The sequence below is a fragment of the Astatotilapia calliptera genome, chromosome 9, assembly GCF_964374335.1.
Source record: "Astatotilapia calliptera chromosome 9, fAstCal68.1, whole genome shotgun sequence".
Classification (NCBI taxonomy): domain Eukaryota; kingdom Metazoa; phylum Chordata; class Actinopteri; order Cichliformes; family Cichlidae; genus Astatotilapia; species Astatotilapia calliptera.
This window is the reverse complement of record NC_137430.1, coordinates 22,611,480-22,623,414: the sequence shown is the minus strand read 5'-3', so window position 1 is coordinate 22,623,414 and position 11,935 is coordinate 22,611,480. Positions and strand designations below refer to the sequence as shown.

The following is an 11,935-nucleotide window of genomic DNA, read 5'->3' as shown; positions in this document are numbered from 1 at the left end:
AAATCTGCTGATGCTAATCAGCAAGAGAAAACAAGCGAGCTGAGCTTCTTGAGGTGTCTGTAACACGACGCCCACCTCGGCCTTTACACTTTTACTCACCAAAAAAGGCTAATCTCCAAGACATTAATCACCCAGGATCTATAAAAATAATCTGGACTCAGTTTAGTGTAAAAGAAGTGAAAAATAGAAGACGAACATTTGGAAACACATACTTTTAATTCTTAAATGTCAATTTTAAAAGACAGAAACATCACAGCTGCCACATCGTAAACCATAACACAGTTTGTCCTAATGATAGAAACCAGGTTATTGCAAATATGCATTAAGCTATGGATACTAAGCGAAAACCAGGAAAGGTCCTATTTACACTGTAGTCAACTGATACAATATGTATAGTACAGAATTTGAGTTCCAGGCCACAAACTGACCTGTTCACTCTGCGGGGTTGCCTGACATCTGCTTGGGACTTAAAGTGTTTAGAGTTTTAAAACGAGATTACAGTAATGCTCTGAGTGCTTGTTTTGACAGGCAACCTATAGGGTGAGAAGAGCTGCTCTGGAGTGTAAAATGGCAAATATACACTTGATGTATCAAACTGTTTTTTCTGTGTACTGAACAAGCAATATAAAAAGACAAGTCGAAGCACAAGGTCTTGTTACACACGGGCAAATGCAAGGGTTGAAAAGGGTTAATCCGCTAGCTTGTGCATCTGTGACGCATTGTTACACACTTGGCATTGGCTCAAAAGACTTGACATATGATAGTGTATTATGCCAAAGCTATGGCAACAGCAAAAAAGTAGGCACCAAAGAAAATATTTCTCACTGTGGCCTAATAATGAACACTTGTTTCGTCCATATTCTGTGATTATGTGAAAAAAAGCTGCCCCTTTTACAGTAAAGGACAATGCTGTCCACAAAAATTGTACAGTACATCTAATACGTCCTGCTCCGGGAGCCTTCTATTAACGACACCCTGAGCTTTTCCAGGCTGCACCACCACTACAACTTCGCCTTCAGGTTGAGGCTCCATCATTGGGTGCACTTTGTTGTCCATCATCTTAAAGTCAGCAGGCAGCATGCCGTTCCTCTCGGCCCACGTCTTGGTGTCTTCTGAGCTGTCCTTTTCCTCTGTGATGCTGTCGTCATATGCGCTGCTTTTGCTCACCGTGCTCAGCTCGTCCTGATATATGTCCGACTCGCTGCCGTGGGGCAAAGAAAAGTAGGTGCACTTCCCGGAAAGCAGTTTGGTCTTGTCTTCTTCTGGTTCAGGTTTTGTGGTGAACAGAGAATAGGGACTTTTCTCCTCTGTGTCCTCAAACGCTCCTTTGCCTTCAGGAGTGTTTGTAAAAGATTTGTTGATTCCAATTGGATCTGAAACAGACTTTCGGATGAGGGTGTTGTCTCTAAGCAGCCAGCGTCCGTTATCAATGGGAATGCTGTCGCCGGGCCCGACCTGTGCATTAAAAGCGATGCATCTCGTCGCTTCGCTTAAGGTGTCGAGGGCATTTGTGGAGTAGAAGTATGAGAGCTCAGACATTGCTTTGGATCGGGCTGTGTGGAAGGAAGCGAGGATGCCCGACTGTCCATTTTTCTCCTGCTTTGGCTCAGATGGGGGCCTTTCACTTGCTTCCTCAGCAGTATTAGCATCCTTCTTGCCGTAAAGCCTTTCGATTGTCCTCCTCACAAAGCCTTTAGTGATGGATTTCCGCGCCGAATCATCTTCCCCACTCGACAGTTCGCTTGAAGTCTGAGATTGATATCCACCACTGACGGAGGTCTCGGCTCTTAGCTCAGCCAGCTCTGATGTGTGAGGAATTGGGAAACGAGTTTGCTGGATGTTGGTGGCGCTCCTGGCTAAGAACATCTCCCTGATGGATCTGACCCTGCTGCCTTCGGGCTCGGTGGTTATAACGCCACTGGAGTCGTAGCTGAAGGATAATGACGACTGGGGAGCTGATCGGGTGCAGAGAGTCACCTGAGATGTGGGTGATTCACAGGGTGAATCCTCGTCGCCTGAGTCCTGAGGGGCCTCTTTTTGCGAGTAAAATCTGACTGCAGAACTTTTTGTTGTGCTTTTTCTTTTCTCTGCATCAGCAACTCGCTTTTCTAGAAGAATTACTCTCTCTGCAACTGACTGGGAAATCATTTCTTCAGACTGGACCTTCTCCACAGACTTTTCAGAGGTAGTGCCTTCAGACTGTGTTGCCAGTGCAGGAGCTGCTTGGTCGGTTACAGTTTCTCCTTTATATCTGTCCACATGAGCTTTTTCCTCCTCTGAGCTGGACTCTTTTTCATAGTAACTTAACTCTTCAATTGAGCTGGTGATTTTTTCCTCTTGGACCTTCGGCTCCTCTTCATCTGCGTGCTCTTCAAAGCTGTTGTGATCGTTCCCGCTATCATCGTCTGCATTAAACCCACAACTCTCTTTTTCTAAAGTCTGATTTTCTATTAAATTGCTATGCGTGCTCTCACTGTTTGTCCTGTCATAAATATATGTCTCCTCAATGTAAGGGTCCTCATCTTCTGAGCTAACCTTGTCTTCATTTGGCTCTTCAATCAAAGCTGTTAAAGACGATGAAGCTCTTTTCTTTTGCTCGCGATCATCTGGAAGGTCACAAAGCTGTTTCGCCTCCATGTCCTCCTGCTCTTCCTCAGTGCTTTCTTCAACAATAACTTGCAGCTTCTTGCTATCAACCTCTGGCTGCTCTTCCTCTGAAGATGGCTCATCCATGTCTGAGTTTCCGGTGCTTTCATCCGTCAGTCCCATGCTGTATGTTTGGCTCGGGTGTTCCTTCTCAGAGCTGGGCTGACACACAGGGGCAGACGAGTCACCTTTGCTCATCTCGGTACACGTGACCTTTGTCCGATTTTCTCTGTCTTGGCTGGTTATGCTTTTCTCCTCTCTTACATTTAGTTCCACGTATTGGCTGGGGCTTGGTAGCTTGCTATCTTCCTCTTCAGAGGGACTTTCAGGTTTGGACAGGTCTTCACCCTCGATACTCTCGTGTTTGATCTCCTCACATGAAGTTTCCGACTCGTCCCCTGAGCTCTTCAGCTCACCTGCATCTGAACTGATCACACTTTGCTTACAACTCCCTCTTTCTGCTAATTCTTTACTGGCACTTGAGTTCTTTTTCTGCCCTTCATCATCTGCACCTGAGTCCTTCTTGAAATTTTTCTTACTCCCGACTTCTACTTTGATGATATTCTCCCTTGATGTGTCCTGACATGACTGCAAGTCCTCCTTGTTCTCTTGTAGCATCGATGCTTTACTGTGAAGCCACTTTTCTTCAGTAACAGTAGGGTTAGCTGGTGGATCATTGTCTTTAGTGGTTGGGATTGTCGGTTTGTCCTTTGCTTCCTCTGCCATCAGGTGAGATTTGTCTGCTCCAGATTGTTGTGTTTGCTTAATGATGGACCTTACATCCACATCCACTTTATCATCTGGTGTGGAATCCAAAACAGTGGCGGCTTTCTCTTTGAAGAAATGATCAGCAATTTCTTTACTGCTATCTTTAGGTGACGACTCTGTAATGTCAGATTCACTTTTTGGACTTAATGAAAGAGAAGCCAGTTCCTCCTTCAGCTTCTCCGGTACATCGAGGTTATCCATGATCTCGTCAATAATGTTTTCTTCAGCGACACGCTCTTGTTCGGGGTTCTCTCCAGTTAGGAGTTCTGCCTCTGAACCATTTGGCGTTGAGCTGTGGCTTTTGCATTTGTCACTGAGTTCCTGAAAGCCCTTCCAGCTCTGCAGGAGCTGCTTTGAGGCCGTTTTTTGCAAATTTGACAAACTCGTCTGTAATCTGTGGGAATCCTCGATTCCGGCAATTTCTCTGAGCGAATCGATCATTTTTAAAGCCTCCGCACAGCTGACGCTGTTTGCGTTCAGCTCATTCCTATTCAAGTTTGTAAGCCCTTCCTGGAGGGTCATGACAGCCAAGAAAGCGAGGAGAGCTTTAGATGAGGAGCCAAACGTAGACGCTACGTGGGAGGAGAAGTCTGGCAAGCTGTTGGACTTTTCCAGACAGGATGGACGTTTGTTTTGAGTCATCTGTCTTATTGACTTGATTGAGTAGCAAATCTTTTCAAGGACTGGTTTCATGCTTGGCTGCTTTGCAGTGTTTGATGGCTTTATTATTTGCATGTTTGTCACAGGGTTCTCTTGATCTGCTGCTTCACCTTCTGTCTCGTTCTTTTCAATACACTGGTCCGCTTCCAGTGGCATGAAAGTGACAGAGGTCAGCATTTTATCCAGTTCGGCTTTTGAATTTAGTGACTGTGGTGTCTGGTGATTTTTTCTTAGGATTGATGTTGTCGTTTGTCTTATAGTTGTTTGCTCTGATGGGTTGTCAGAGGAGAGATCTTTGGAGAGCAACTTTCTACCTGACTTGTGTTTGACAGGCGGCGACGCCATGTCCAGAGACTGGGAATATGGAGAGAGTCTCTTTTGCAGTTTTGGTTTATTAGTCTGCTTTCTCTCAGTGGAGGGGCTGCCATCTGAAGCTGCATGTTTTTGTGGTCTGATGTTTGGAGACAGAGTTTTATCCACGGGGTGGTTTTCGAACTTCCTCTCTGGAGATGGGCTGGTTTTTGCTTTTGCTTTTTTCACCAGGATCTTAGGTGTTGATGTCTCTTTTTGAGTTTCTTTACTCATTTCTCTCACTTTAAATGGGGTATTACTTGGCACTGATGCATCATTTGATGAGATACTGGGCGATGACAGCCTCTCATCAGATGTTAAACTAGATGGGGACACAGAATTACCACACGACGGGCAGCTCGTCAGACCTGACCAGTGTGCCGGTTCTAGTTGGGCTTCGATTGATCGCTGCGATGGTGTTGAACAGATGCCATCACCTCCCACAGTGTTGTTCTCAGTAAATGATGTGGTCTTCTCTGGAGTGGCCTCACTGCTTAAAGCATATTTATCAACAGAAGCCTTTCTCACTGACATTTTCCTTTCAAGAGACAGATTACTGACCAAAGGGGCCCTTTTAATAGAGGGTGTTCTTGAGAGCAATGCTGTTGTGTCATCTTTAAATGACGTAGGACTGATGGGTAATGGATTATTATCTGTCCCTTCACTGCTCACTGATGAGAGCCTGTATAATGGGCTGCTGTTCACTAATAACGCATCTTCCGTGCAGTATTCAGTGTTTGATAGCTCTGTGCTTTCAGCAGGAGGAGGTGGCGGTGGTAGCTCCATTGAAAGCGTATTAAGTGGCGTTGCTTTTTGGAACGAGATCCGGACTGAGCTTGATTTATTTTCCACTTCACTGTCTAACAGTGTTTCTGTTGAGATCTTATCACTTGGTGGCACAGGATGGTTTATTTCTTCTTTTTGGGATTCGTTCTTCTGGTTTCCTGTGTTTTTTGTGCTTGGAGAATGATGAAGTTGCTGCCTGGCTGTAGCTTTCTCGACGGGTGGACTCGATTTGTTTTCAAAAGACTGGACTCTAAGTTTGACAGATGTTGCCAGTGAACTCTCTGGTGGAGGTTCTGAAGTTTGACACATTTGTATTTCCGAACACTTTACATCTTCTGCCACATCGATCAGGTCATGCTTATTTTTAGGCTCTTTATACTTGCCATTTTCTGCTTCCAGTTTTTGACGTTCCTCATGCAGGTGAGACGGGTGGTTGAGGTGGGCTTTCTGCAGCCAGCTTTCTACATATTCATTTGTAACAGCGCTGGAGGTGTTAAAAGCAGGCAACACGCTTCCATTAATATCATCGGGCTCGTTTTCGCTCCTTTTCTCCACATGCATCGATGTCTGCCGTGTTAGTATTCCCCGTATCTGGCTGACTTCATTGGGAGAAACATTCATCTGGCTTGTATCAAAAGAAACTCTCTCTATGGATTTTTTTAATACTGATTGCACATTTGAATCTTTGTCCGTGCTTCTTGTTGTCTCATCTGACACTTCTGAGCTCTTTGCTGTAACACCTCTGTCCCTGTTTTGTGCTGGTCTCTTTTTAAGGTTTTTCGATGACTTCATTTTGTTTCCATAAATCCTCCTAATGTATCCGGCACTGGAGAAAGCTTTTACTTTTTTATGTGCTTCCGTTGCCTCTGCAGTATTCTGTTTTAGTCTTTTTCGTGGTGTTGCGAGCCTCCGAACCACCTTGGGCTTTGAGGATGCCCTCTTATCCATGCTGGCGCCTTTTTGATGGGTCTTTGTTTGGATTTTTCTGGGATTTTGGAACTGCTGCTGTCTATTTTTTCCTCCACCATTGTGCTGCAACTTTACTGACATACTTTCACTCTTCCAGATACTAATGGACTCGGATGCAGTTGACGGTCTGCAGAGTTCTGATTCAAATTTATTATTCGATGACATCTGCCCTGTTTCTGAAGTAGGTGGCCTTCCAACAGTCGTAGTAGTGTGTGCACAAACATTTGCAAGGAAATTGTCCTGGCATGTTTGCTGTTCATATATGTGCATGACTGTCTCAGTCACCTCCTCTCCGCTGGATTCACTCTGCACGATCTCACTCATTTCTGCAGATTTAAATCCAGAAACATTTTTACTGTTGACATCAACAGAGCTGAGTCTTCTTGGTTTGGGCACCGGTCTAGTGCTGCTCTGCTTGGCCATGCAATACTGCTCTGTCATTGTTCCATTTCCTGTCTGCTCACTGTAGGAATAAGAGCCAATAGTTCCTTGCTGAATCCCATCTTCTGTAACTGATATGATACTCTCCACAGAGGCTTGCTTTTTGCTAATTTTCTTGTATCCTGGTGTTGGAGCTCTCCCAGAGGACAATGCATCTGAGTGGTTTTTGACGATCTCCTCTTCCTTACCGCTCTCACTTAAAGCTCCATTACCGAGCGATGGTGGATCATCGTCATTGTTGTCTTGAGTTTTGTCCTTGTTCCACTTGGTGTCGACAGTGGCAGCAAGACTCTGTAAATCCAGTGAGTTTGATTTAGGCGAGCAGATGTCCAGCTCTGCCTCAGTCTCCGGTAAAGAGCTCGCATTATGCTGGCTGGTCATGCTTGAGCGTGTCAGGGTGGTGGTCCAGTGGATGGCTTCCTCTTCCTTAATTGTCAACCTCACCTTCATCTCCACCGTCATGCTGCCGTCCTGATTCACCTGGAAGGACTTCTCAATATTGTCGTCGCTGGGCAGCATGTAGTCCTGCCCTTCAGCTTCATTGCCATCTGTCTCTGCTACAGACTCCAGGATGCGATTTGACTCCAACTCAACAGAGTTTGTGGGGTTGCTGCGTATATCACAGGAACTCTCTGCGATGGTGTTGTGGATCTGATGAACGATGTACCTCTCAGATGACGAGGAAAAATTCCTTGACTTCTTTTTACCTTTTCAAGGAGTCAGGCAAAAAAAAAAAGAGTCGAAATATCCAAGGATTGAAGACGAGAGGACACCCGAGAAGCATGAAGGGAGAAGAGAAAGAGCAAAAGGAAAATTAGAAAGATGATATGAGTGCTGCTCATCAAGCAGACTAGCCAGCCAACCCAGTGACTGTGTATGTAGGTCATCTACAGTATTATGTACATAGCGTTGCCTCAGCACTTCTCCAAACTTTATCCCATGAGGCCAGGTAGATTACTCCAGACGCACTGATTATGTCATATGAAAAGAGGTCTGCTGAACTGACGCTACTCTTCGAATCGTGCCTGCAATGTATTCTCCTCATGTAAATACGATAATTTAGTCTTAAAAACCTTTAAAAAATTAATTAAAAAATGTTTATTGGAATATAAACTTACGATTCAAAGCCTTTTGCCTCTTGAGACTCATTTGCTTGGTACGCCGCCATGTTGGAGATGGAGATTTCTGTGCACTGTAGTTTGCAGGCCTGAATGGCTCCCTGCCCACAGCTACCACAGTTCCAGAGCACAATATCAAGCCTGGAACACCGTCAACCTGCAGCAGACAAGAGATAAAGAAGTTAGTCCTTTCAAATAATCTTGATTTTAATAACACAAATTGCATGCATAACTAGAAAAAAGTATTATTTTCTAATTATTATTTGTGAATCACCCTCAGGTTCTGATTGTATTAGCTCCTTGACCTAAAGCCTTACAGTGCAGTATCCCAGAAGGCCTTTCTGGGTATTAGGGTGAGTGGCCAAAGAAGCTTAACACTTTCTCTCCTCATGCGACAGGTATTTTATGCCAAGGTTAAATCAGTCTCTTATGGGAAGTGTAATCTATTCAACAATGATACTAATTTGTTTCCAATTAGAGGAAATGTTTTGTGAATATTCATTAATTTTTAAATCCTTTTTCTATGTGTTGCACTGACAGAGGAGAACACTCACACGTCTGCCATCAGGAGTGTGTAATTTCACCACATGGAACTGCATGAGCTCTGAGATATATTCCAGGATAGCCTCGTAACTTGGAGAAGTCTTCTTGTGAAGCACCACAGTGTGTTTTACAGAGGGGTCCCCATTGCGGAAAACCAGTAGGCTCTTGGGTGTGCGAATAAGCACTGGCTCCTGTTTGTGGATGCTCTGGCCTGGGAAAAACCGACCCTGCTGAATAGTCCGACGGTGAGAGCTAACCGGTCTGGCGTGGTACCAGGGTGGCAGCTTCTTCCTGGCCAGTGCCAGATTGATGGGCTTTACCTTACGGCTATCGGAGCAAATGTAGGATTTCCCATCCTTAAGTTCATCCAAAGATTTGACTGCATGAATCCCCCGAGGAGTGGTGATGTTCCTCACCCCAAACGGCAGGGGCACCTTCTTGGAGAGACTGTCCAAGAGTGCATCAAAGGTCTTAAAGGTGCGGTTGTTGATGACAAGGCGCAAACCATTGAACTGAGGATCTCCGCTCTTGTAGAAACAGACCCTCTTTGATAAGACAGGGTCAATGACGCTTGGGTGGCGTGAGGTGGCAAAAGTTTGCCCACTCCCCGATGACTGGTCAGGGAGGGCGTTCCGAAGTCCTGCCTCATTCATCATCGCTGATTGGCTGTGAGAGGAGAGAAAGAGAGGAACAGAAGTTCAGCAAGAACAACGGATTTTCCTTTACTGTTGTGTTTGACTGGTTTTGATTGTTGCCTTTTGGTACAAAAAGCTCCTCTAGTGTTGAGTTATTGCTCAGAAGCAGCCCAAATCTACTACACATGAAATATGAAAATATGAAACACCTTAGATTTTGATGTTGGCAGAGTGTGACTGGAATTCTTCCCTTGGCTCTCCCCGCTCAGAGTTTCTATATAAAGTCCATGTATGTTGAACATCCATTGGACTCTTTAAAGTGGTTTCTGTGGTGTCAAACACTGCACTGCTGCTGTTTCTGAGATAGACATAAGGTATTCATTTTGCTGGTGCTGTGACACACTTGCCATAGTCATACAGCAACAATGTCGATATATGAAAGCAGGATTGGCTGCGGGGATATAACTGCCAGCCAACAGGATGCTGGTCTTTGTTTTTGCATTTAATTAATTTTCACTTGTTTTGTTGGTTTCTTTTTTTTTGTGCTTGCTGTTTCTTTAGGTTTTGGGACCAGAACTACTTGGTTAAGTTAGACCTCAGTCACACAGACCTCAAGACCCACATTGACCCCCTGACAATCTACGGTGCTAGACAAAAATATGTATTTAGTGAGTGGTTGGTGAAAAATTGTCCCAGTTGCTGGCAGTTTGAATGGAAGACACTGACTTGTCTGCAAACGCTCTTAGTCTCTGAGCTAATCAGATTATAACTCTTTGCAACCAGTTTCATGACACCCAGCAACCACTTGCCAACTGGTTTTCCCTCGTAGCCAGTGATTACTGGAGGGACACCGAGTGTTCTCTAAGCCTATGTGAAAAAAGGGTTTCCTGAATTGATTTCCCACTTACTGCCATGAACTCTGTCTACAACTCCCAACCATTTGGTGAATACACATTTTCTCCTCCTGACCGGAGGTTACCAGATGGTCTCCAACTGGTCTCTAGGCCTGTGTGACTGTTTGCAGTCAGAGTTAATATACAATCAATTACAAAGTTAACCCTGCACATTAAAAAATGACACCATTAAGTACCCATGACTCCAATACGTCCTGAACACACATCTAAATGTGAGACACTGGGAGTGAGGCCCCACTGTAGTTTCCTGCTGATGTGTCAAAAGCATCTTCGCGCAAACAAACAACACTCGGTCTTCTTTGTGAATCAACTTCATATGTCTTTTTTTCTTTTCATTGAATTAACCATTTCCAGTTATTTATATCAGATGTACATTAAATTAACATTTAAGTATATTAATAATTATTCTTCCTCTAATTTTGGGAGCTATTGTTCGTTGACAATCAAATGCTTTTTGTCCATTTAGACAGGTTTTCTCGTACTTTGCGAACACCTACTTGACCTTTTTCTTCTCTGAATCTTAAATACAGCTATCCTGCATTCAGGGTGTATTTTATAAAGCTGCTTCATGAATTTGTATTAAAGATGACTGTACCTCGTGGGATTTTTGCAACGACACAAACAACTTAACACCATGTTCGAGGCAAACAGCTGAATGACGTCTTCTGAGCATATGTTGTTTACTTTGCTCAACTGCTGCCATCAGGTAACATGATCTAACTTTTGGGAAACCAGCCAGTTGCGTGGCGTCTGCTTCTGATTACCTGGCTTAGCGGCGCATAAGTGACAGAAATATTTCACAATAAATTCCCTCTTACCAGTTTTACTTTGAGCATATACGTAAACATGCCACAGTTACATGTAATGTTCAAGTTTCCTTTTTAAAAAATTTACGGTGCCATTTAAGCTATTTAATTTATTATTGATAGTAAAGTTAGTTGGAGCAGACTATAAATAGATTTTTAAAAAAGCATTTTCAGAATGGACAAAGTATATATATGCTATTGGTACATAATCTGTTAGGATTTTTATGGTGTTACAAACACTACAAGTATAAACACACTACACCTGAGTAAGTAAATAGGTTAAACAATAGCTCAGTAAGTAAAAACAAATAAACAATTGTATGATTTCAGTGGGAACTCACCTTCTTTGGCATCACAAAAGTCCCAAATGTTTTTAAGAGGATCCATGAAATGTTATTCCGTGCTCTACATTGTGACTGCTGTTCAACTGCTGTTCAACTGACTGCACAGTAACAGTGTATTTCGGGAGACTCCATCATAGTTAATTTGCTTAATCTTTGCTCAGAGTTAATCTGCGCTGCAGGTGCAGGTGCAGCGCTCGAAAATCCTCTCCAGAAAGGTGTGTCACAGAGAAACGTGGGGGTGTCACAACAGGTTAAAGAAGTAGTCAGAAAGATCTCAGGTTTATTAACTATGTGTTTTAAGTTGAAATGTAATTACACGTCATGCATGTGCGTCTTCACCTGGGAAAATTTTGCAAGCGGCTGAAGAAAATCTGAAAAACTTTGGTTTTCCCCACCACCATTTCAACATTCAGAGTGTTTGTACTCATATTTGAAGTTGAATTATGAGGTTAGACAGGTTAAAATGTTTGGTTTTCTTCACAAGTGGCAACAGATGGTCCACTGATGTCCACAATATTTGTGCAGGGTTGTAATCTCATTGAAGACCTCTTTAAGTAATAAGGATTAAGGGACTCTCCATTCTCAGGACCCACAGAGACGATCACTTGTTTTTAATGAAATGGGTAAACATGCACCTTTTTTCCTTGAGAAATCTCATGACTGCTTTATAATTTATAATAGAGGTTAGTTTTGTCTTTGTTTTGAGCCTTTCTGAGCAGAACAAATGCACTACATGACACATAAAAGTACAATGACAAACACTCGCAGACTTTTAGGACTTTACTAAACAAAAATAGTGTTTGTTCCAGAAATACAATTAGGTTTAGAAGGGTAATGGACTCCAGTTGTAGATCAGGTTAAAAGGTATTACTGCAGGCATTAGCCAGTCACGAATATCCTTAACCATGAACGATCACGAGTTGCATAACAGTTACCAAAAATGGGCTGAACTGA

General features: G+C 43.4%; 1 protein-coding gene across 1 annotated transcript; it reads right to left on the bottom strand.

Annotated features, from left to right (window-relative positions):
• Nucleotides 1-197: 197 nt before the first annotated feature.
• LOC113029763 (uncharacterized) lies at nucleotides 198-11,084 on the bottom strand. Its single transcript, XM_026180759.2, has 4 exons — nucleotides 10,979-11,084; nucleotides 8,294-8,948; nucleotides 7,740-7,896; nucleotides 198-7,328 (listed from the first exon to the last, which is right to left on the bottom strand). The coding sequence occupies exons 2-4, from the start codon at nucleotides 8,936-8,938 to the stop codon at nucleotides 892-894; spliced, it is 7,239 nt and encodes a 2,412-aa protein (XP_026036544.2). The 5' UTR covers nucleotides 8,939-8,948; nucleotides 10,979-11,084; the 3' UTR covers nucleotides 198-891.
• Between the last annotated feature and the right edge of the window lie 851 nt (nucleotides 11,085-11,935).

Bases quoted from the DNA above. Each gene is read 5' to 3' on its own strand.
- LOC113029763 (XM_026180759.2), bottom strand. From the start codon at position 8,938: ATGATGAATGAGGCAGGACTTCGGAACGCCCTCCCTGACCAGTCATCG. The intron at 7,897-8,293 runs GTGAGTGTTCTC...TGTCTGCTGCAG, and splicing joins ACACTCCTGATGGCAGACGT to GTTGACGGTGTTCCAGGCTT. The intron at 7,329-7,739 runs GTAAGTTTATAT...CTCCTTGAAAAG, and splicing joins GAGGCAAAAGGCTTTGAATC to GTAAAAAGAAGTCAAGGAAT.